The sequence below is a fragment of the Puma concolor genome, chromosome C1 (assembly GCF_028749965.1).
Source record: "Puma concolor isolate L17-30 chromosome C1, mPumCon1.1.hap2, whole genome shotgun sequence".
Lineage (NCBI taxonomy): Eukaryota > Metazoa > Chordata > Mammalia > Carnivora > Felidae > Puma > Puma concolor.
The window spans coordinates 73,382,883-73,409,419 of NC_141674.1; the positions used below are offsets into that span (position 1 = coordinate 73,382,883).

Sequence of the window (26,537 nt, forward strand, 5' to 3'; positions counted from 1 at the left end):
GAGCAGCTTTCCACTTTCCTTTTTATGAAGAGTATTATAAATTCAGCAAGGATATAGTTAGAAAATAAGTCAAGAGTGTACATTTGTCTCTAATTCCATGGGGGTCCTTTTTCAGGATCCCTGAATCACCACTCCTTTCTGTGCCACCAGGAATAAGTAGAGGGTGATTGTTACAAATACTCTTCTATTTTCATGGAGCTGTATGTGCCCAGTGCTTGTAGGGAGATTTTCCTAATTCCTGTGGCAAAGATGAAGCAGCTCTCTTCCAACCTAATAAACAGGAGTTTCCTGATTTTATTGAGAGAGTAATAGCACCTCCTCAAATATCACACAAATGTTAAAGGGGATCTGAGTGTTTCTGGTTTCTCCAACATTTCAAAGGTTTTGAACAAGCTTCTATTTAAGTATTGTGATATGTCATTATTTGGGATTAAAATGATAACCATTTACTAATTCAGTCAGTCCATCAGTCAAAAACAATTTTCTGAGCACCAATTCCATAGGATGGGTGCATGCTTGGTTTGTTTGAAGACCCCAAGCTGGAATTCAGGGAGAGGTAGGGGGCAATAGAAGAGAAGTCAGCAAGGGAACCAGGGAAAGACTGCCTCAGATATATCTCTTGATGCTCAACCCCTACCGCCTCCAAGTAATCACATTTCCCTAGAGTTGCCAGTGTAACAGCTCCATCCTGTATCTTGTACAACATATTAATTTCATAAATGTAAAATTACCCCATAATATTCATGAGGGAATGGAAGGATGGTATAGAATGCTGCCTAAGAGGTCAAAGTCTGGGCACGTGATAAAATGCCTCTCTTAAAGATGCTGTCTTTTGATAATGCAACATGATTTCCTCCTACAGAAACTCTTCTTTTAAAGATATTTTCAGGGAGCCTGGGTGGCTCAGTTGGTTAAGTGTCCGACTTCGGCTCAGGTCATGATCTTGCAGTTTGTGAGTTTGAGCCCCGCATAGGACTCTGTGCTGACAGCTTGGAGCCTGGAGCCTGCTTCAGATTCGGTGTCTCCCTCTCTCTCTGCCCCTCCACCACTCATGCTCTGTCTCTCTCCCTCTCAAAAATAAACATAAAAAAAATGTATTTTCTGGTCTTCTATTTCTTGTTCTTTTTTGGTTTCTGATGAGTTCTGTTACCTTTTGCTTTAGAATTAGACATTTTTTATTCATCTTTACAAGTTCCAAAACTAACCCCTTTCTCCTTTTTAAAAGAAAAAATCTTATTATATTGTTTGCCTTATAAAATCATATTGCCTTATTGTGAAGTAATTAAATCCATGGGCTTTGGGGTAAGAATACAGTGTTCAGATCCTGACTCTGTCATTTGCTATGTATGTAATCTTGGCAAGTTACTGAAATTGTGTGCCTCAGTTTCCCCATGCATATAATGAAGAGTATATTCATACTTACCTTAGGGAGTTACAGTGAAAATTAAGAGAGAGAATCTCTGCCCTAGTAAGCACTAAATAAATGTTAACTATCAAAATTATTCATTCTGCTTCAATAATAATTAGCACATACCAGACTTTTTTGATATACTTATATAAAAAGATTCTATTCATTGTTTACTAAACAGGATTTTTAAATATAATAACTATCAAATCTTCCTTAATTTGTCAAAGTCTTTAAATTTTTAAATTAAGTTTCAAGGCCATCTTACCTAATTTGGTGTTATTTATATTTAATAATCTTACATTCTCTTCAATTATTTATACTTTGGAAATAATCTAAATAATTATTAAGTCTCTCTGTAAAACTGAATAACAATCTTACCATTATTTTTTCTACTCATTTCATTATAAATTTTTTTTAATTTTTACATTGTACTGTACAGAAAATACAAGTTATATGTCTATATGTAGGAAATAAGCCAGAATTAGAAACTATTAAAAAAAATGTTCCAAGAGGAATATGTGTAATTTTTTTATAAAAAGATCAATCTCTTCTATGTTTTAGAGCACTTTTATAATAACATACAATAAAATGATTACATAAACTGTCGTCAAACATTTTACATACGTAACATTGACCTTTATACAAGCAACGTCCCATTATCAGCTGACATTGATAAGGTTTAGGGCTATATATGTGGAGAGAGAAACAAAGTGAAAGAAAAGCCTTTTGAACAAACTAACTTTGGGCCAGGAATGCTTTGACAAGAACAATGGGGTTATTAGATTTTGTCTTCCTCTTAGTCCTATACCTGCTGCAGGGGTCCAATACTTCCCTTGTTCAGCTGAATAACAATGGCTATGAAGGCATTATCATCGCTATAGACCCTCATGTGCCAGAAGATGGAAAAATAATTGAAGAGATAAAGGTAAGAAAAAGAATGGGATTTCTTCTGTTTGAATTGTGGAGAAGAAAAAAGTTAGTAGTTAATTATTATGGAAACTTCTGAATGCTACAGGAAGTTTAAAAGCAGCATGGTACAGTGAGGACAATACCGGAGTGGCAGAGGGAATGGAAAGTTTTAATAGGGTTCTACCCTGTCTCACCATAAGACCAAAGACAGGGCACAGGGCCTCCCTGATCCTCAGTTTCTTCATCTGTAAATGAACAGTTGGACTCATCTGTTCTTTAAACAATTATTTAATGAATACTTATGACATGTCAGGGAGTGACAACAGTGAACAATTCCTTACCCTCGTGCAGTACACATTCTTTTTAGATGATATAGATAATAAAAACATGTAAAAGTATAGCAGGTCAGACGGTAATAGGTTTCCATGAAGTAAAATAAATCAACATATTGGGATAGGCAGTGTTGGAGCTGGGTAGGAGGAGAATGTTCATTACTATTTCATGTAGGGCAGTCAGGAAAGACCTCACTGTTGATGTAGACATCTGAGCGGAGACCTGAGATGAGTGAGGGAAGAACCCATTGAAAACCTTGGAGAGGGAACAGTAGGTAAAGCAAACATGCTTGAAGTGACCATCAGGAGGTGATGAACAGGAAGAGGGGTGGGGAGAGCCCAACATGGAGACACAGAGGACCCAGACCACTGGAAAGACCTGAGCTTTTACTTCTGAGTGCCATGGGAATCCACAAAAGGATTCTGAGCAGAGGAGGAGTGTGCTCTCTCATGCATGTTCTGGGATCACTCTGACTGCAGTATTGAAGAAATTCTGTAGAGGGCTTACACTTGTCACTCATCCTACATAAGTTCCATTGCAGCACAGAGATGTGGTGCAGGTAGGAAGCAGTTGCAGGTGAGAAGTAATGATGATGTAGGACAGGGATATTGTGGTAGAGATCATTAAAGTGGTATGATGAACATATTCTGAGAGTATTATAGACAAATTTGCTGATGGTTTAGATGGGGGGGAAGGTGGAGAGGAGGAGGGAAAATAGAAGTCAAAGAAGACTCCAAGACTTTTGGCCTGAACACTTGGAAGGATGGAATTATCATCAGTTGAAAAAGGTAGACTATAAGTGAAAATAATGTGGCAGATGGGAGATCAGGAGTTAGTTTGAGGCATTTTGAATTTGAGATGCTTATTAGATACACACATAGATATACATAAGAATCTGAATTCAAGGGGAAAAACTGGCTGGAGATAAAAATTGGGGACTCATCAGCATGTAGACAAGATTTAAAGTCATGGTAATAAATGAGTTCACTATAAAGTGCAGATGGAGAAGAGAAAGGCTCCAAGCCTAAAAGGAGAAATTTGATTTCTAAAGTTTCTACCAACTGTAACATTTCAAGCAATAGAAATTGGTGTTAACAGCCGTGCAAATCAGCTCTCCTGGTCTCTGACATCAACATTTACTAATTCCTTACATTCAGTTCCTCTAGTACTGTGTCCTTAGGCTCACTGATTTAGCCTTTTACATGTGTGTTGCTATCCATTAGAGACTGATGGGCTGGACCTGGGTGGTGAGATGGTGATTCTGTGGCTGCCATTTATCATTCACTCTGAATAAACTCTTGCAGAATAGCAGTGTTCATTTGTTGATACCTTTTGAATTCCAGGGGGATATAAAAATTCTTTTACTGAAGAACAGAGGCTTCAATAGCAGTTCATTCTAGATAGGGTTGACCGTGTCTCAGCTAATTCTGCATGATGGCTTCTTAGTGTTCAGGAAGAGTCAGTTTCAAACTTTTCTGACCATCAGAAGTCAGTATTTGGAAAAATTACTTTGCAGTGGCAAAAAAATATTAAAATGTCCTCTATCAAACACCACAAGTAAAAGTTCAACTATTAGTAGATATGCCTAGATTACACAATGTTTCCTGACATTCTCCCAGCCCTCTGAACAGTCCTTGCATTTATATTACCAGGCAACCTTGTAAAATTCTCTCATCCACATTATACAGAAGAAAAAACTGGTATTTGGAGAGTAAATATTTTTTTCTGAGATCACATTAAATAGCACAATTAGAGCTGAGATCCAACTCATGGGATTTGAAGGCTGACAGATGTGGGTTTGAGTTCTGGCTTGTACAAGATGACAAAAATTACTCTTTTTTTTGTAACTAGTGAATCAACTTGTAGATATAACCTTACTCTGGGGATACCATCTGACCATAATAACATTCATGCTGAATTAACTCACAATTCATAACCTGAGATGTTAACTGTCACCTTTCCTTATTCCTTTTATTCATGTGTCTTTTTGGTTTGAAAGTACTTATTTTTTGAAATATTGATAATATTAATCATCTTTGATCCAACTAGGATAATATAGGAATTCTGAGATGGAATTTAGAAGGAATGTTACAGAAATTTTCCTTGGAAAGCCTATGAGAATCATTATTAGCTACCCTAGTATGCCCTAGGGGATCATAGTCATCTGACATAGGATCTATGAAATCCCTCAATGACCTCAGAACATACCACTACCCAAGGCAGATGCATAGAGCTATGGAAACTACAAAGTAAATGGAATCCCTTGGAGTTGTAGAATGCATAACCTACACAAACGTAGCAACCCTACTTTTCAAATACGCACCACAATTCAAATCACCCTATATATTTTTATCTCATAGAAACATAGATAGTCGTCACTTGAAGCAAAATGTGACAACTGGTGAGATCTGAATATTAAAAAAAAAAAAAAAAAAAAAAAGGAGGAAAGCCATCCTTAGAGAAAAGTTGCTTTAGGCCAGTAATTTCCAATCTACTTTAAGAGATCTCTGAAGCCATTTTACTAACTCCTAGCCAGTTCTTTGGGTCTTCAGTTCTGTGCACTCTGGCTTCTGACTGATCCATGGCTCTAAACCCAATTAGTTTGCTGATCTATTTAATGTATTGAGTAAGCACACTGGACTCTTCAAGAGAACAAGATAGAGTCCTGGGATTCCTGAAGAAGAAAAATTCTACTGTGGGCTTATGTCAAGTCAGGAAGCATCATGGAGGAAAAGAGCCCACCATGAAGGAAACAACACTGCAGACTGGAATGTTGCCAACAAGATGAAGAGTTTGACATTTTCATCTAGCACCCAATATCCTTCAATTATTCAGTAGTTTTGATTATGCAGAATAGATCTCCATTAAGAAGCATTCATCCATTTCCCCCATTAGACAGTGAGTTCTAGAAAGGGACTATCTCCCTTATTAATCATTATACCTTTGGGTTCAGGATACTGAACAGTATAAAGTGATACTATGTTTATCTTGTTGGCAGAGCATCAAGCTCTGTCTATGATTCACAAAGCTCTGCATCTCCTATGAATTTTGCTATCACTCCACTCCCCAGTTCCCAATCCAACTGTCTCTCCTGGGGGGTGGGAGTATAATAAAAAACCTCTCCCTAGGATCCATTGCTACAGACTGTTCTCCTCAGCTTGCATCAGCTAAGGCTGCTCTGTAATGAGACTTATTAACAGTGATGATATCAGACAGTTTTATGACCGTCTACGTGTACAGCACTTTATAACTCATTTCATGTTTATTTTAATTCTAAAGAAAGGTTGTAATAGTCCATTTAAGAGATGAAGAAACTGAGCTTCGGAGCGTTAAACTGTCCAACCTCTATTACCCAGAAGGTACTAATGCCAATATTGGAACCCAGTAGATGACTCTGAAGTCTGTGTCTTTGTCATTTTATGTAATTTCTTTTAACACTCAAGAGATGCAATTGCCCTTTGATGAAGGGTTACAGAAAATTCAAAGACTGTGATGTGTAAGATTAAGATATAATTTTGGACTGACAGGTGGCAGAACTGGAACTCTGAGGCAGAGACCTGCTCCCTAGTCAGTTGCTTTGTGTGTCCACTCTTAAATTGGGAAATGCCTGTGATGAAACTCTGCCCATTTGGTCCATTGCTACTTGGCCATACTCACATTTTTTTTTTTCCTTTAACAATAGGGTATGGTGACTACAGCTTCGACTTACCTGTTTGAAGCCACAGAAAAAAGATTTTTTTTCAAAAATGTATCAATACTAATTCCTAACAGCTGGAAGGAAAATTCACAATACAAGAGGCCAAAACATGAAAGCTACAAACACGTAAGAGTCAAAAAGCTTCTTTTAAAAAATTATATTTTCTGGTGATCCCCAGTTTTTCAGCACATTGATTGTCTTAGAGTGTTTAAGACTGTTATCATTTCTATTTCTGATGTTTTAAAAATATTTTTAAACATTCTCAGGCCGATGTTTTAGTTGCACCACCTGCCCTCCCAGGGAGAGATGAACCATATACCAGGCAGTTCACAGCCTGTGAAGAAAAAGGAGAATACATTCATTTCACCCCTGACTTTGTACTTGGAAAAAAACAAAATGAATATGGACCATCAGGTAGGAATTTTTGTTAGAATACATGTGTTGCAAATTATTCTAACAAGCATCTTTGTATCCAGGTTATGGATGTGCCCAAGCCTTGGAGCCAGAGTCTCTAAATTCAAATACTGACTTACCAGTTGTGTGTGACCTTGGACAAATGACCTAGTTTCTCTGTTGTTATTTCCTATAATACAGTAAATAAAAGTTTCCTGTCTTGTAGAATTGTTGTGAACACTGAGTTAGATACTCAGTACAACATCAACAGAAATTTGAACACAGGGCAATAATAAAATTTTTAAGATGTACTTTTTAGATTTAATTTTTTTCAGTTCTCCACAGCTGGATATTAATCAATCATAAGCCGCCTCCATGGAAGACAGATGTATGGCAAGCTGAAAAGAGCCAGGATGTCAGTTTCTGGCCAAGAGAAAACATTCATAGGCTGTTAGTTGCTGATATTATTAAGCAACCTATTTGGCTAAACCAGGTGAACATGTCTATAACTGATTATTTTTACCTAGATCAAGGACAATTTCATCTAGTTCTATCTAAAAGTTAAAAATCATTGTTTCAAATGAACTAAAGTATATTTTTTTTGCATTTAAAAAATGCAAATCATTATTAAAGGAAGATCCAACTCACATGCCACTACTATGTGAAAACCTACCTAAATCCACATACCCCACAATCTCTCTCTCCCACTGCCCTTCCAATGAGCACACATTAAGTCTCTTGTTTCTGTCAAACATTCAGCTAGCCCTGGTCCTCAGTCACCTAGACCTATTCTCCACCCCAACTTGAAAGTTCCATCATCCCATACCATCCCATCCCAACCTAATCTTACCTCTCCCTCAAACTTTAGCCTGACCATGACTGTTCTCTTTGACACCTCTAATCCTTTGCACCTTTCTAAGATGTACTCTCTTTCCTAGCTGGCATATCCAGCAAAATTAGTTCTTTCAACTATAAGTATATATACCTGAAATCCCTCACCATTCATATACTATGTTTCATTCAACTTGCCAAATCCTGTGTACTGAGTTTCCAGCCAGTTTTCTTTGGCTTCTGTTAATGTACTTCCAAGACTATTAAAGAAAATTATAAAACTAATGATATCATTATATAAGCAGATTTCCCAAGCTCAGGGAAGCCCTCAAAGTTACTCAACAATATTTGTACTTGTCTCTTCTTGGCTTCCTTTCTCCTTCCCCATAGCAGCTGTTCTAAAACTTCTACCATTTTTCCCAAGATCTCTAACTACCCTTTTCAATCACATCAACAGATGCCTTGATTGAGAAAATCGAGCCCTATAGTCAAGCTAATTAACATATCATCTCCTCACATAGTTCCCTACCCTTCCCTTCCCTTTTATTTCATATTTGTAGTGATAGCACCTGAAATCTACTCTCTTAGCAAATTATAGTGGGCATGAGAGGCTTTTTCCTTCCAATGTTTCCATTTGCCTAGAAAACCTTAAGCCAGTGTTTTTATAGTTCAATGCATAGAGTAGTAATTTAAGGATCTTGTTAATATGCAGATTCTGATTCAGTAGATCTAAAGTTGGTCTAAGATTCTACATTTCTTGTTAGCTGCCAGGTGATGCTGATGCTTCTGGTCCAATGAACATATTTTGAGTAGTAAGGACTTAAAGAAGAAATGTGACTTTTGCATAATTCTGACACTTCCCCTCTATGTTTAGATCTCCTGAGTTAATTTGAGTTAGAGAAATACACATGGTAGCAAAACAAACATATTTCTGAATTCCTCTTCTCCATTGCTATTTCCTCTGAAGTTTTTCCTAATATTGCTAAAACTGAAATCTACTTGTTTCTTCTTCCAGCATTTCAAGCTATGGAGTTACCTTTATTCTTCCATTTACCCTAAAATCCTTAGCAGAAAAAAAAAATTTTTTTAATTCCAAATCCCTCTCTTTGAGCTTTTCCTAGTCAAAGACTACATCTTATTCATCTTTGTATGTCCTAGTACCTAGCACTTTGCATATCTAGTGCCTAGAGCCTAGTACTTTGTATTTTCTAGTAATAACATATGCTAAATATGTATAATTAATAATAATTATTTTCACATAATCAATGCTTTATGTGTTAAGTACTATAAATTAATCACTTTATTTGGACATCCCCCCAAATTATCTATGGTCTATAGCAGTGTTTTTCAACGCTTTTTTTTTCATTATCCACTCCCTCAAGAGAATTTATAGACTTTTTTTTTTAACTTTATTTATTTATTTTGAGAGGGAGGGAAGGGCAGAGAGAAAGGGAAAGAGAAAGTCCCAAGCAGGTTCCACGCAGTCAGCACAGACCCGGACCTGGGGCTTGAACTCACGAACTGTGAGATTATGACCAGAGCTGAAATCAAGAGTTGGACACTCAACTGACTGAGCCATTCACATCTTTTAACTATTCACATCCTAGTGAAATATTAATACCAAAGATTTGTTATATATCCATTTAAGTTTTGGTAAAAGCAAGCTTTGTAGCACTAAAAACCATTGTAACATCTAAGACTTTTTGCCCCCCAAAAGCCAAAACTCAGACTATTTTGCTCATAGCATACATATCATAAATGTTTTCTTAATGTAACATGTTGTGTAATAAAAACATAATATACTATGTAATGTAATGCAACATGTTTTTTATAAATAAAATACAAATGTTAGCAGTTATTTAAAACCTAAATATAACTTTTTGACTGAAACAGTTTGTTAAAATATTTGAGGGACAAATTTTGTCACTTGAATTATGATCATATATTTGAAATATTTTCCTACAGATAGACTGCTTGTCCATGAGTGGGCCCATCTCCGCTGGGGAGTGTTTGATGAGTACAATGAAGATGAGCCTTTCTACAGTGCTAAGTCAAAGAAAATTGAAGCAACAAGGTATGAACATTGAAATTTTCTTAAAATTTCCAGGCTATATCTTATTTTCCTTAGTTTTATTTCTTTTAAATGCCAATAATTTTTTTATCCCGATGCAGATAATAGATGCTATAACACAAAACAGTGTGTCTGTTTCTTTGTTTTTGTTTTTGTTTTGTTTTTAGAAGATGTACCTTAAAGTAGCTGATTTTCCATTCAAAATACATATAACTTCAAGAGCATTTGGTAGTGATTTGGCATATTTTTATACCTCTCTACCATAGCTGCCAGAACTCATTTGTGCTGGAGTTGTACTCTGTGTAAAGGGTTGTATAGTATATGGCAAATCAAAATAATTTATACTACACAAGAATGAAAAAAGTGGTTAAAAAATAGTGGTAAATGCAAGCTCAATAAGAAATCAACTTTCAAAGGGCCAATTAAGGATTTCTTGGGTTTTGTAAAATTCATTTAAAAATACCAATCTAGGGGCGCCTGGTTGGCGCAGTCGGTTAAGCGTCCGACTTCAGCCAGGTCACGATCTCGCGGTCCGTGAGTTCGAGCCCCGCGTCAGGCTCTGGGCTGATGGCTCAGAGCCTGGAGCCAGTTTCCAATTCTGTGTCTCCCTCTCTCTCTGCCTCTCCCCCGTTAATGCTCTGTCTCTCTCTGTCCCAAAAATAAATAAACGTTGAAAAAAAATTTTTTTTAATAAAAATAAAAATACCAATCTAACATCACAGTTAATAATAGACAATCCTGTTAGTTCTAAGATCAATAGAGCAAAATGGTTGTTGGTAATTGTTTAAAATTAGATGCCATCAGCTTACTCAATCTTAGATGCCCTGCAAGGTCTGTGGACTTATCAAAAATGCACAAATTGAAAGATACTTGATTTCATTGAAGTTCCTTCCTTTGCCCATTTGCTTCACCAGTTGCAGCACACATATTTAAGGAGTATTACATTGATTACATTTGTTTACACCATATTCCCCCTAAATGTCTAGTCTCTGCTAAAGAATATTCATCATGGTTGTTAATGTAGATAACATTATGTTCATGGAGTTCTGGGGAGTAAGAGGCATACACATATTTAGGAGACTCTAAATAACTGAATGAAATCTAGTAATTGCTTCTTAAATTTGAAATGGAAACACATTGAAAAGATGGGATAATATTCACATTCCAGCATATTTATTGTAATCACTGCTACCTGTGGCCAATTCCATGCAATAAAACATATGTCTAAAATAACCCCACCAGTAGTGACTACTGTCCTAGGCAGTACCTTAGTCTTTCCTTCAAGCCACATTTTGCTTTAGATAAAAATGCTCCTTGAAAAAACAAAATATTTGTAGCTATGCCACATCCCATTCTTTTGGAGATATTTTCTTTGAGAAGAAGCTTACAAAGAACTTCAAGCTAAGGTGGCACCAAGAGTAAGTGTTTTCACAAGTTGCCTTGTCCAGATGCCTGCAGTGCATTTATCATCACAAGGCCACCAGAAGAGATATTTGGAAGAGGGGAGTCCCCAGCCATTGGGTTTAACAGGACAGCAGCAACTTTAATCCCAACAGGGAACTCAGCCATTACATATACTAGACATCCCACTTAAAATTTCTTTCTGCAATTTCTTGAAAAACAGGTAACTGCTCTGATAGGAACACTTAAATGTTGCTGCCAAAAACAAGATGTGTGCGGTACATAAATAAGAACAAACAAAACCTTGATGGAAAGATTACTTAAGATTTTCAAACATTTTGATTGTTAAGTTGCCTCAAAGACTAACTATTATATATTTTCAGATGTTCCACAGGTATTACTGGTATAAATAGAGTTTATAAGTGTCAAGGGAACAGTTGTACAACTAGAGGATGCAGAATTGATTCTAAGACAAAACTGTATGAAAAAGATTGTCAATTCTTCCCTGATAAAGATCAAACTGAAAAGGCATCCATAATGTTTATGCAAGGTATTAATTCTGTAAGTATGCCAATTGTGAGTTCAGAGCATATATTTATATTCAAAGGATATGTTATCAAGTTTACAAAATACCTGTGCAGGTTTCCTGAGAGATTAGATATATTAATATAGAGTTCTTTAAACATTAACTGGCACATAGTAAGCACTCAACTAGTGTTACCTGTTATTACAATTATTCAAAATTCATATTACTATTATATGATTCCTCAGTGAATCTTCTTTCATTAAATAAACAACATGTTTGCCAAGAACATTTTTTATTTTTCAGATTTGTAGTTGAATTTTTAAATACATCGTATGTAAAGGTTTTTTTCATTTTATTAATCTTTTAGGTTGTTGAATTCTGTACTAAAAAAAACCATAACCAAGAAGCCCCAAGCCTACAAAACAAAATGTGCAATTCCAGAAGTACGTGGGAGGTGATCAGCAATTCTGAGGATTTTAAGAACACAATATCTATGGAGGCACCACCCCCTCCACCTGTCTTCTCATTGCTGAAGATCAGAGAAAGAATTGCATGCTTAGTTCTTGATAAGTCTGGAAGCATGAATGTAAGTCTGTGGGCCGATTTGTTCCTGGATATAGGGACATGAAAGTGATTGAATAGCTAAGAATACTCTAAACACCACCTGCTTGTTCTAAATTGCATGGTGGCATAAATACTGTTACCTCCTATGACCATGATCTCAAGAGGAGCAGTGAATATTGTAATGAAAAAGTGTGGCAATGGAGTTAAAAAGACCTAACTCAATATCCAACCCCAGAAAATGGAGAGTTTATTGAGGAGTACTTTTAGATCCTTTAGTAAAGCCTTAGTTAGAAGATCAGTGCTAAAGATTTTTAATATGGGCATGCTTTCTAACCTTGTCTCTGTTATCTACTGGAAATACTTAACAGACATAAGGAGAGAGTGGATTGGGGCCTCTGAACTCCATTTCAAGTCAAGGAACAAGATCAACCAGGAGAACTGTTAACATGCCTTTACCTTATTTGCATCATCTATATAAATGACTCCTTTATGCTCGAAGCCACAGACCAAAAGTACCACCATAATAAAGATACAGTCAGATTCAGCCATTTATTCCCTCTACTATCATTCAAGGAATGGAAGGCATTGTGTCAGGGTCTAGGAGTACAAACTCACATCCTTGAAGAATTCGCTGCTGAATAGAGAAAATGTTCTCTCCCTTTCCATTACCTGGCTAACTCATACATATTGTTCAAGTTTGGTAGAGGCACCCATTTCCTCCAGGAGGAGATGGGCTGGGCTTCTAGACTGGGCTAATGGGCCTTCTGGTGGTTTCCTGTAATGACCTGTGCAAACCTCTATTACTATATATCATATTGTAATTACACATTTCTCTCCCATTAGACTAGTCCTCTAGGACTTAAAACAGTGTCTTACTCATCTTTGCATCCCTGTTACCTAAAATAGTGTTTATCTCGTATAAGCACTCAATAAATAATTGTTGAAATGGACTACAAATGAGCAAACATAATGTGATAAGGCACCCAGAAGGATGTCACATTAGAAGCAGAACAGAGCATGCTGAATATCAAGGTGAATGTCTCCAACAAACCACTCAGTTGAGTGGTTACTGAAAAGCACAGAAGATGGTGCAGCTGAATGAAATAATCCTCAATAGCAAGTTTCAGAAAGAACATCAGAATGCTAGACACCTATACATAGAAGTGTTCTAGGAAGTGTTGCTGAGGAGAGATAGAGTTCCTTATTAGGAAAAGATGAGCAGCCTCCTTTGGACAAGATGTGGGCAAAGCTAAGTTTAAAGGTAAAACAAAGTGGTAGAGAGAGAGCCCTCAAAGATGGAAATGTAAGAGAAGTTTTTCACTGTGGGTTGGTTCTAGAGAGTTCAGAGGGAAATTTGGATGTTTGTTCGGGGGAGGTTTCACAGATCAGTTGGTGTTGAGGAACTGGAAAAGACAAACGTACGAAGAGGCTTCCATTGAGCATTCACCTAGGAAAGAGGGATGTGAGTTTTAATGAGTTGTCAAAGAACCAATTCCAATTAATCCATTGGTGGGGAAGTGGTGGGGAGAGGATAGAAGCAGAAGAGGTAAGGGTGGGGGGGCAGTAGGGACTGGGCCTCTCAAAATATAGCTGCAGCTTGAGTACATTTCATCTTTTGGGATGTCCCCAAGTGGATAGGGAGACTTCCATTTCTAGATGGAGTCCATGATAAGTCTGGTTTGATACTGTGGGACCTGGGGAGTGGTTTCATCTTGATACAACTGGAACAGAGGATCTCAGGAGTTATTAGGCAGTCTCTAAGCAGTAAGTCATCACCTCACAATTGCAACCCAACCCCCACCCTACCCTCCACCTCTAATTTGGGTGCTTAGCAGCCAAGAATCAGCTCTAGCTAAAGCCTATGTTCCTTACTATACCATATGTGTTCCATAATACAACTATATTTTTCAATTTTATCAATTAAAAGAAAATTGCCTTCTTTAATAATACCAATTACCATTGATAAAAAATCAATGATAAATTTTATTCACTCATTTTGTGTGATCTGCAATTATTTTCCAATTGAAAACCCCTTGGTTGTTTTCTTGATTTTTTTTTTTTTATTCAGAGTTTTAATCGCCTAAATCGAATGAACCAAGCAGCAAAACACTTCCTGCTGCAGACCATTGAAAATGGATCCTGGGTGGGGATGGTGCACTTTGATAGTACTGCCAATGTGAAAAGTAATCTAATCCAAATAATAAGCAGCAAAGAAAGAAACAAGCTCTTGGAGAGCTTACCTACAGCAGCTAATGGAGGAACTTCCATCTGTGCCGGAATTAAATCAGCATTTCAGGTGAAGATCATATTGCAAATATAGTTTGTTCTTTTTTAAAAAATTAAAGTATAACTGACATCCAATATCATATTAGTTTCAGAGTGATTTGATATTTTTATACATTATGAAATGATCCCCATGACAAGTCTAGTTACTACCTATCATCATACAAAGTTATTACAATATTGGTAGCTATATTCCCTATGCTGTACATTATATCTCCATCACTTATTTACTTTATAACTGCAAGTGAGTACCTTTTAATCCCCCTTACCTAGTTCCTTTCTTTTTTTATGATTAGGACATTTTTATGTCAAATGCTGCCACACATACTTGCTGCCTAAGTTTAACATGACTAATCCTAAGAAGTGCAGGATGAACTAAACCCATAGAAAAAAATTCATTTAATGATTTTTAATGGATCAGTAAATCAATGAATAAACGGATGAATAACTGACTATTAAAATGCCACTAGAGTATAATCCCAATGAGGTCAGGGACTTTTTCTGTCTTGTTACACCATGCAGTAGTCAGTGCTCAATAAGTATTAAATAAATACATGTGCTTGATCAACAAAACTCAATTTTTTTAGACAATGAAGCAAGTTATATGGTATGATTCCATTTTGGGCCAATCTTCATTTCAGTTTCTGTGACACTAAGTTGGGGAAAACTGATGTCTATTAAAGTAGATGTAGCAGGGGCCGTTAGTCATAGGGTCAGGAAGTAACATCAGAGTACTGGCTCTACTACTTACTAAGTGATCTTGGGTAAAGTTTTCAGTCTCTTTGGATTCCCAGTGCCTTATCTATGGAATATAGGAAAACAAGAATGCCTACCTCATAGGACTATTATGGTTAAATGAAATACTACATTTATGTATGTAGAACAATATCTTTTATAGAAGTAAATATATATATTTCACAAATGCCATAATAATGACAAGGGTCATATACATCTGGATAAAAATAAGATTCACAAATATATTATATATTTCACCCAAACATGCAGGGGGAACGTGATGGGGATGCTGTATAAATGCAATGAATGTATTAAAGAATTTCCTATTTTTAATGTGATTTTAATGTATGTCAAAGCATATTTCACATATATTACAACATATATTAGCCATCATTTGTCTAAAAACATGCAAAAAATTGAAATGAAGCTGGTCCCTTTGTTCCCTGATGCCAGCTTTATTAGGAGTATCTAAATTCCAAACCCTCTTCTACAAATCTACACACACCTCCACTCCGAATTCACAAAAGCCACTGATAATCTGTCATTTGTTTCCCTTTGGCATGCACTCAGTTTCTCAAAATGGTGTACCAAGAATCCACTACGAATTAGAGCTGTCAGCGATGAAATATAGTTGCTATCCTGGGATAAATTCTTTTTACCCTCTCTTATAGGCACCTAGATTCAGAACTCTGAGTTTCAAACTGTTTGGCTTTATAATAAATGGGTTCAAACCACAAATAGAACTCAATTTAAATAAATATAATCCATGTATTCTCTAAGCACCACCAATACTCTTAGTCTTGTGCTCTTTACTATTAGAAGTAAAACAAAAGTTATATAACAAGATCCCTAACCTTGACCTGCTTAGAACTTTCTATATCTTTTCTTTATATTAAAGGTTCCCTAATTTGGAATCATTAACTTTTTTAAAATGTTGAGGTGGAGTTTTAATGCATCTAGCTGTATATGCAACAGACTTTATACACTAATGGTTTGTTAGAGGGCAGTGCAGTCAGAGAAAACAGAGACATATTTAATGCCACATTCTGCAATTATATTTTTGATGTCTGGATGACCTGAGTCCTCAGACTGAGATGGCATTATTATTTAATCCAAATAGAATTTTCCACAGCCCTGCACCCACATAACTTCATTTGAGCAAGCATTCCCGAGGCAGATAGACAGAAAATAAAATCATGTTTATGTTCACCTAAAAATTGTTGATTACAGAATCTGATTTTAAAAGAGAAGCTATCTCTTCTGCACACTTTTGTTTAATTTCTTTGCACATTTTTTCTAATATCTCATAAGTCTTTTGATCTTGGAACACTTATAATTATGCTGTCATTACATTTGCAGGTAGTTAGAGAAATTCACCCCCAAATAGATGGATCTGAAATTGTCCTGCTGACTGATGGGGAGGATAACTCTGCAAAGAATTGTATTGATGAAGTGAGACAAAGTGGAGCTATCATTCATTTGATTGCTTTGGGACCATCTGCTGATCAAGCAGTCATAGAGATGAGCACTTTAACAGGTGAAATATGATCTATATATTATTGTCCTTTGACAGCAATGCATAAGTGTAAAGGCTAACAACTGAACAATTTCTCTCAAGCTCTTGCCCTGTGGGTGCTATGCCAGGACCTTGGAACCAGAGTCAAACCAGACCTGCCCTCTGTTCTCAAGGTGCTCACAGTCCAGCTGGCTGAAGAGACAAATAAAACTTCTAATCAGATAGGATAATCAGATAACATCCCTCCATGACAGGATAAATATATAGAAATAAAGCACAATGTGAGCAGGGGAAGCCATTAATTCTCCCAGGGTTGTACAGAGTCAGAGAAAGAAGGCATGGGAGATGAGATGACTTCTGAGCTGGGCCATGAACAAGGTGTTTACTTCTTCTGAAGAAAGGAGAAAAGATGATCAGGTCATGAGCAAAAAAAAAAAAAATCATGTTGGAATGACAGTGTAAGGCACATGGAGAGATACTGGGAAATCCATGAAACCGGAGCAGAGGCTTTGGGGTAGGGTTGGGGAGCAGATGGGATTAACAGAGGCTCAGGCTGAATAAATATAAATAACAACAAAATTTCTAGATGAACTACAGGGAAGATGCTATCTTAGATATAGAGACATATAATGAAAATGGACCAGATGTTTCAGTGCCTTCTAAATGTAGTAGAATAAACAAAACCTGTAACATTATGAATATCAATTATTGTATTGGGTTGAATTCTAATGCTACCAAATATATACTTGCTTTTTTAATGCTTAGTTGTACAAACTCCCATTATTTCAAAGTACTTTTGTGACCATTGTAAAATTTATTTCTGTCCCAAGTATCCCTCTAAAGTAATGCTTTTTTTGAACTTTTCTCTATTGCTTACCATTTTTCTATCTCTCCATTGCCAGTTATTGTAAGGATACATCAATATGACAGCTCTTTAAGCTTCCTAAACTGATTCTGACACACTTTGGTTGAAAAATCTGAAAGCCAGAATTGTTATAACTGTATCTTAAATAGAAGTGAATAATTACGCTAAAGGGCTGTGAGATCTATGAACTTTAATACATGGAACTGTAACATCTTCTTTCATATTCTATGAATATTTCATGCATTCCAGCCAGGAATATTTCTATCAGTGAGGTATTAAGGCAGCCTACATTTTCTAGTTATGACAGTTTTAAATTAATATTTCATTGTTAATCTTTACACATGACTGATTTTGTTCTGTTTTAATAATACATACTGAAAGTATGATTTTGTTTATCCTATTACCTTATTAATGTGGTAAGTATGTATTTTCTAGAAAGAAACCTATTTAATGTATTTACATTTTAGGAGGAAACCATTTTTTTGCTTCAGATGAAGCCCAGAACAATGGCCTCATTGATGCTTTTGGGGCCCTTGCATCAGGAAACACTGATATTTCCCAACAGCCTCTTCAGGTCAGAGAATCCACCCCTCAGATTTTGGTGTTTACACTTAGCCATAACAAAGAGAAATAATTCAGTTGTTAAAAGTTTTGAGTCCTGTATTTTTCTCAAAGTAAATTTTTAATTGAAATTAAAATCTCAATATGAAATAGAAGTTATTCTTTAGATATGGCCAAATTAAGTGGTGAAGTAGCAGGTATACTTTTTCTTTTTCTTTTCCTATAGAGCTTGGTTAAGGGATAACATCAAAACTGAATACTGTTAACTTTTCTGCCAAAAATAGATTTTGTCCAATAATTTAGCATCCATTTTGCTATAAATGCATTAAAAAATTCCATTCTTCCAAGATTTCCCCCACCCTTCACTGCTGTAAAATAGACTTGAATTAGATGAATTCACTCAAGAATCTGGTTTGGAGATGGAAGCGATGTATCTTGGAAAAAATTTATCAGAAAAAAGACAGTGAATAACTATTGCATATCTACAAATTTAGGGCTTATCTTACTTCTTCAACCACTTTTTTCACTGGCTTTTTATTTTATTCATCTGTCTTCTGAATGCCACTTCTTTTCTCATTTGCGTATCAATAACACTACCGTTTTCTGTATTTAGATTGAAAAGTTTTTACAACTTTCTTCATTCTTAATTCATGTACCATGTAAAATGTCAGCATAGCCTGTTTCTTTCAAAACATTTTTTACAAAATTCTGTTTCTATCAATATCCATTCCCACCAAGTGCGTATCACTTGTATTCCATCTTACAGTTCATCAAGTCACTGCCCACCATCAACTTGCCATGATCACCTAGACAAACCTAGTTTCCTCTACTCTTCAACAATGAAGAGCAAGAAGGTATAGGATTCAGAGTTAAGATAATATGTGCTGATTGGTTTGGAGGTTGGGTTTGCAGCTTTGCCCTGAAAACAGTTTAAAAATTCATCTGAGATCTAGCTTGGTGGTGTATGGAGAATAAAATGATGGAGAATAATGTACATTTCTGAAAGTTTCCATCTGTATGACTGAGAAAATGATGACAAAATTGACAGTAAAAAGGGAGAACTGATTTTGAGGATATTATTTTCTGCTCTGTTTTAACCTTAGATTTTGAGGGGCTGGTGGAACATTAAAGTGGAATGTTCCAAAGGAATTTTAAAATATAAAAGTAGAATGTGGGAAATCATCCAGAAAAGAGACATTTGCATGCAGGATATGCTTAAAGTTTCGAGAAAGGCTTTATAAATGATGTGGAAGGGGCAGAAATATCTGCACCCCTCACTCAAAAAGTGTATAGTTTAAGTAGAGAAATAAAAAGAAAACACATTTTTGAAAGATTAAGCTCAATTTGTCTTGGGAGAGAAGCGTGAGAACAGTTAGAGGTATGTTGCGATAATTTGAGTAGATGAGAACTTGGATTTGGATGGTGGCAGTTAGAATACAGAGAAAAGGCTGCATCTCACTCTTTACTCAGTTATTTTCCCCCAGTACTACTCTGTAGCCAAAGCTTTCTAATTTTCTTAGACTTTCCTGAAAGTCTCTCTCATTCAGATTTAACTTAATAATAATACATGGTCTACTCAAAGCCATGTCCACTTAACACAGAACTGAGATTTTTGTGATTGCAATGATGTTGCAGTGGTAGAATTAATTCCCCCTCTATAAGCACTGGTGTGAGAGGATTTTTGGTTTAAAAGACTGGTTTAGGGGGCGCCTGGGTGGCGCAGTCGGTTAAGCGTCCGACTTCAGCCAGGTCACGATCTCGCGGTCCGTGAGTTCGAGCCCCGCGTCAGGCTCTGGGCTGATGGCTCAGAGCCTGGAGCCTGTTTCCGATTCTGTGTCTCCCTCTCTCTCTGCCCCTCCCCCGTTCATGCTCTGTCTCTCTCTGTCCCAAAAATAAATAAATGTTGAAAAAAAAATTAAAAAAAAAAATTAAAAAAAAAAAAGACTGGTTTAGAATAGAAATGAGATTTCCCATCATTCCTGAAATGACACATTTTAGAAAGTACTTTCTTGATCCGTGGATAAACTTGGCTTTCCTTGACTGAGAACTATCCACAAAGACTTGAAAAACTTTCTTTGAAGCTCTTCTCAGAGAAAGGTCCTATCTTTCACATCTCTTCTCAGGATTCCAATCTTTGTAAACAGTTTGCCCTCTTTCTACTCCTCTTGGACTGTTTACTGTCCAGTGCTACTCACTCTATCATGTGTGAAAATTATTTCAAGATTTCACATCAGGAAAATAGCGCTGTTTGCTTCTCTCATAGTTTGCTAATCTTGATTTTCTCTGTTGAGGCCCCCTTTTACTGTATCTCTACTCAAATACTCTAGCCACAACCCATAAGTATTTTTTAGGTCATCATGAAGATGGATAAACTTAGGGTGATACACGCACACCCTATAGCTAATTCTTCTCTTCTGTGTCCTCAAAGACAATTGGGAAAAAAATAACAGGGCCATATCTCCAACTATAAAACCCATTCTCCTGCTTTAATGACTTTATTATGCCCTGCCCTTCCCTCAGACTCTATATTTCTACACTTTCTGATGACAACTGTCACATCCCAATCAGCTTTCAGAGATCACAAGCCTAAGGTAGTATGCCCTACATAAGCTTGTTCTCAGGCCAGAAATTAAAAACTACATTAAAAATGAAAACAGAAAAAATTACTCTCTTCTCCAGTAATTAATTTTTAAAATATATTTAAACAGCTTGAAAGTAAAGGATTAACACTCAACAATAATCCCTGGATGAACGGCACTGTAATAATTGATAGCACTGTGGGAAAGGACACATTCTTTCTCATCACATGGGCCAGACAGTCTCCCATTATTTCTCTCTGGGACCCCAGTGGAACACCAATGAGAAATTTCACAGTGGACACAGTTTCCAAAATGGCCTATCTCAGTATTCCAGGAACTGCAAAGGTAAGCAATCAGCTTTTAGACTTCCTTGCAAATTTGTTTTGGTAGCTGAAAATGCATTGTTTACTATCACAATAGGTGTCAATACTTGTATCATCTTCAAATTTACAATAAAATAAAATGTACTTTCTATGCCTGTGTGGTCCTGAAAATTATGGAGGCAGGAAAAAGAAAGAACATATGCATTAGGAGAAAGAGAAGAGAAAAAATGAGGTAGGCTAAGAATAACTTTGAAGAAGCAATGTAAAGAGAATGTGTGCAATTTGGTGTGTAGATAGCTATTCAGTCATTCCTGATTAGCACGACCAGATCTTAGAGTCTGTGGACTCTGAGGTCAAAGAATAAGGCCAAGACCAAAGCAAACTTTCCCAAACTTATTTTTCCTAGTTGACATTTCCCAAAGTTTAGACACCATGCATGACAACGGCCAGGATACCCTATCTAAACTGCCTCAATTCTCATCCTTTTACCTTCAAAATTGTCAAAACTTGTTTATTCTGTAACATTTTTATAAAATGTATTTAAGAGTTGGACAATGAAAACACAGAAAAGCTTGATCTTGGATATTTAATATATTTCCATTGAATTTTTAGGTGGGTGTTTGGACCTACAGTCTTCAAGCCAAAGCAAACCCAGAAACATTGACTATGACAGTAAATTCTCAGGCAGCAAATTCTTCTGTGCCTCCAATCACAGTGAATGCTAAAATGAATAAAGACACAAACAGTTTTCCCAGCCCAATGATTGTTTATGCAGAAGTTCTACAAGGGCATGTACCAATTCTTGGAGCCAATGTGACTGCTTTCATTGAATCAAGTAACGGAAATATAGAAGTTTTGGAACTTTTGGATAACGGTGCAGGTAACTCACAGGTTTTTGTGAATAAGCCTGTAATTTTATAACTCAGGATATGTTATGGGTCCCTATAATATTGTGGGGCAGTGGGACAGACTCCAGAAGAACTGATGCAGATTATGGATGAACAGCAGAACCAGCAGGAAATTCTATCCACATAAAACCTACAAAGTACTTAGCAAGTGTCCTGCACATAGTATGCACTCAATAAATGTTATTTACTGTCATTATTATTTGTCGTCTGGACAACCAATATCTGTTACTCATCAAGAACGTCTCATTCAGGAGACTGAGAACAGCATCAAGAATTCTGAGCAAGTTTCTTAGTTGCACATCATCAGAAAGTCTAGCCAGAGTGAGTGAAGCACAAGCAGCCAGATGGGATTAAATGGTAGAACTTGAGCCCCTGGCAGAGATGGAAGAACAGGCAAGAATAATTCCCAACAGCTGGAAAAAAATGCAAGATACAGTCTTGGGAACTAAGGTCCAAGGGCAAGTAGAACAGCCAAAACAGACAAGAGATATCACCAGAGATCAGATGCCAGGTCTGAATGGCAGGAAACAAGATACAGAGTTGGCCATGCCGTGGTCTATATGGGTGAATAGTACCTTTTTCCTAGACTCTGGATTGTCCTGGAAACTGATCCTTCTTTTGAAAGGACCATAAGCAAGGAAATTACCATATCGATAACCTCCTAAGTTGTCAGAATTTTCTAACAGTGTCTTGCAATGTCAGTCAATACATAATCAACCAGGGTTTGCCCTGTAAAAACTTATAAGGTAAAATTATTCTTTGGTGCACCTCAGTGCCTTCATCTGATATAATAATATTTTCCTCAACTATTTCCTGACTTTTCCTTTTCCTAAACCCTCCCAAGCTACATTAAAAGTTAAAGCATCTTGTTTCATTTCTAAAGGTTTTACCAGATGGCTACTTAGCTAATTTGGAATGCCTTTACCTAAGAAGGTATTGGTGATAAACAATGACTTGGAGCAGGGGTTCTCAAACTTTAGCATGCAAAGGAATCACCTGAGGGGTTTGTTATAACACAGAATGCTAGGCCCTTCCATAGAAGGTCTAAGTAATTGGCATTCCTAATATGATCAAGAGACATGCACATGGTGCTCATCCAAGGACCTCAATTGAAGAACCTTTATCTTAGAGTGTTAAACCCCCTGAGAAATTTGTCTGTAATTTAATGAATAACTCTAGTACTGGTGATATCAAGACATAAACTTATTATACAATATTCCTGATCTCCCCAAATGTTTATTATAATAATAGATGGGGTTTTCCACTATCAGACCAGAGAGTTAATGGATCATAGAACAAGAGGTGAGGATACAACACACACACACACACACACACACACACACACACACACACACACACACAAAGAGTGGTTGAAGAGAAGTCAAAATAAGTAATTTTTAGGTAAACATACTGAGAATTAAATCGTTATGCCAAGATACGTTTTTTTAGCGTGAATCTTTTTGCTTTTAACAGGAGATGACATAATTATGTGTTTAGGTAAAGTAAGAACTGCAAGAAAACCATTTGGCTAAAACATGGTAAGAAGAGTACTAAAATAATCGGCATAGAAGTTGATAAAGTAAAGGTACTTATTATATATATATATATATATATATATATATATATAATATATATGATATATCAATTAAAGAAGATATATATATATAATATATATAATATATGATATATCAATTAAAGAAGATACTGGTTTGTAAAGCATAACAGAACTATTCCCCAGTGGGTCAATCACAAAATAGAGAGCCTAATCAAGGGGATATGCTTATAAAGTCCATATGCTTGGCTTAGAAAATGCATACATTTTTTGTTTTCTTCACAGTAATATTTTATTCCTTCATTTTTATAATAAGGTGCTGATTCTTTCAAGAATGATGGGGTGTACTCCAGATATTTTATAGCTTATTCAGAAAATGGCAGATATAGCTTAAAAGTACGGGCTTATAGAGGAGCAAATGTGACCACACAAAACTTAAGGCGTCCACTGAATAGAGCCGCACATATACCAGGATGGGTAGTGGATGGTGAGTAATGATACCTGATATCTGGTTTGAATAATTGTAGTTAACATGATTAAGGCTTCAAACACTTTACAACTCAAGTACAGCTTTTCCCATTTCTGAAATGAAGTTCTCAGTCATACTGTGTTTGCCTCCAAATTATGCTAACCTTTTTACAGTGTCTGGCATCTAGTAAGCACTCAACAAATGTCAGCCATTATTATATTAGTTTGGAGCACTTACCTATATTAACAACAATATGTCAAATTTCTAACTCAGATAAAGAAAACATGCTAATGTGTTATGTACCTAAGCACAAGCTAGTGGCAGAATTTATTCTTCAGTTCACATAGATACTGGATTCAGTTCACCAAAACACCTAAATGAGTAAACACTTATTTTGATGTTATGTTAAGTCAAAAGGGAAACTGTGTAGAGTAAGGTGATGATAAGGATTAAGTATGCATTCTTTGTCAGCTTTCCTTCAGTCCATTCCTTACCTTGTGACTTTTAGGGGTTCTCTGTTGGCAATTGGAATATAACTTGAACTATTATTCCTTAGCACTTGTAGCAGAGAGCAAGGGAAAAACCTGCCTTAAGCATTTTAAAGGGAAACAGTAAAAATTTACCCAGGTTCATTCCTAGCTTGGAGATAATTTGAGAAATAAAGCAGTTCTTGTTTTTAAGGGAACATATTGAAGTATACAACATTATTCCCATTCAGTGCAGCCTTAATTCCAAGCGATATGTTATATAATTCTATCCTAAAATATCGTGGTCAGGAATGCTAAAGAAAAAAATTCTGCCACCAATTGGATGCCTATGACTTTGTCACCAAACTTAGTAAAATGTGATTGTGTATATGTATGAAAAGAGCAGGGAGATGTAGGATGAGGAATTCAATTCATTGAGTTCTAAAAATACTAGTAGAGATTTGCCATTAAATATAGCAAATTTTAATGCAGGGAAAATTGAAGGGAATCCACCAAGAGTTGAAATTGATGAAGATACTCACACAACCTTGGAGAGTTTCACCAGAACAGCATCTGGAGGTGCATTTGTAGTTTCAAATATTTCAAAACTTCCCTTGCCTGATCTGTACCCACCAAGTCAAATCACAGATCTTGAGGCCACACTTAATGGAGATGAGATCAATTTAACATGGACAGCACCAGGAGATAATTTTGATGTTGGAAAAGGTAAGGATGAAGTGACATGTAGTGTTGATTAAGTGAAAGGTGCTCTTTGCAAAAGCAAGGGTATAAAGGTGGGTGGGAGGAGAACAATTTTTAATTGACTACTCAGTGAAGTATTAATTTTATAATCTGATATTTTCAAATCAATCAAACATGACACATTTTAACCTGGTCCCGCTTTTCAAACAATGAAGATAGTATTTAGCATATCAGAATTAAGTTCTCATAGAAAAATTAGTACGGTTTTGGCTATACGTATAAGCTTTGCATAAGTAAACATTTTGAGGAGAATAGATAAAAAGGAATTTAACATTATATGCTCTAGTTTCTGAACTACATGTAATTTTTTTTTCTTAGTTCAGCGGTATATTATAAGAATAAGTGGAAGTATTCTGGATCTAAGAGACAATTTTGACAATGCTCTCCAAGTAAACACTACTGATCTGTTACCAAATGAAGCCAACTCCAAAGAAACCTTTGCATTTAAACAGGGAAATATCTCAGAAGAAAATGCAACTCACATCTTTATTGCCATTCAAAGTGTGGATAAAAGCAATTTGACATCAAAACTATCCAACATTGCACAAGTAGCTTTGTTTATTCCTCAAGCAGAACCAGGTCCTGATGAAAGTCCTCCAAATCCTAGTCCTGATGAAAATCAGCCTAATTCCGGGGTTAACATTGTTATTTTGGTGTTGTTAGTGGTTGGATCTGTGGCAATTGTTAGTACTATTATAGGTGCCACCATTTATATATTAAAAAAGAAAAAAAATTCAAGAAGACCTAGAATAGGATTTTAAAAAACATCAACAGCAAAACTTAAGGATGTTTCTGAATTTTTAAATTCATTTTGTGTGACTACGAATTCATAAAAATAATTTTAAGAGTTCTAGAAGGGATACCTGGATTAACTATAAACATGCAGGGGTACTTGGAAAATTATAGGTCAATATTAAAGGCTAAACTTTTTATTTACAAATTATTTTTCATAAAAAATGAATAAAGATCCTTTTTCATATTGATACCTGATATTCATATTGATTACTTGATACAAAAGTTTTCTAGAAGGATAATTCAAATTCCATCAAGAAGTTAAGATTATCTATTTCAGTAGTCAAAATACAAATATAAGAGCAAATAAACAATATTTGAGAAAAAATGAATTTGGTCTTGGTACTTTTAAGTATAAATTGATGTTATTACTTTCATCTAAAGTCTCCACTTATATATTACTATATACAACATGAACAAGATCATTGACATGGAAGATAATAGCAAAAAACTCAGTTACCATCTGTCAATCATAGTCCTAATTTCAGCTCAATATAGTTACATGTATATATACTATATGTCATCTCCCTTTTCACTTAAAAAGTCATGCCTACCTACTGTGTAATTTTCTTTTATTATAGGAAAGAATTAC

General features: G+C 35.9%; 1 protein-coding gene across 1 annotated transcript; it reads left to right on the forward strand.

Annotated features, from left to right (window-relative positions):
- The first annotated feature begins 2,177 nt into the window (after positions 1 to 2,177).
- On the forward strand, positions 2,178 to 25,914 carry CLCA4 (chloride channel accessory 4). The gene is made up of 14 exons (XM_025927269.2): positions 2,178 to 2,333; positions 6,333 to 6,473; positions 6,614 to 6,761; positions 9,537 to 9,645; positions 11,427 to 11,604; positions 11,937 to 12,155; positions 14,202 to 14,429; positions 16,511 to 16,688; positions 18,000 to 18,106; positions 20,802 to 21,017; positions 21,608 to 21,875; positions 23,772 to 23,942; positions 24,884 to 25,117; positions 25,472 to 25,914. Exons 1-14 carry the CDS (start codon positions 2,178 to 2,180, stop codon positions 25,912 to 25,914), a joined length of 2,796 nt encoding a protein of 931 aa, XP_025783054.2.
- The last annotated feature ends 623 nt before the right edge of the window (positions 25,915 to 26,537 follow it).

Coding starts and splice junctions, on each gene's coding strand:
- CLCA4 (XM_025927269.2), top strand. CDS start 2,178: ATGGGGTTATTAGATTTTGTCTTCCTCTTAGTCCTATACCTGCTGCAG. Junction 12,156..14,201: donor ATAAGTCTGGAAGCATGAAT/GTAAGTCTGTGG, acceptor TTTTTTATTCAG/AGTTTTAATCGCCTAAATCG. Junction 14,430..16,510: donor GAATTAAATCAGCATTTCAG/GTGAAGATCATA, acceptor TTACATTTGCAG/GTAGTTAGAGAAATTCACCC.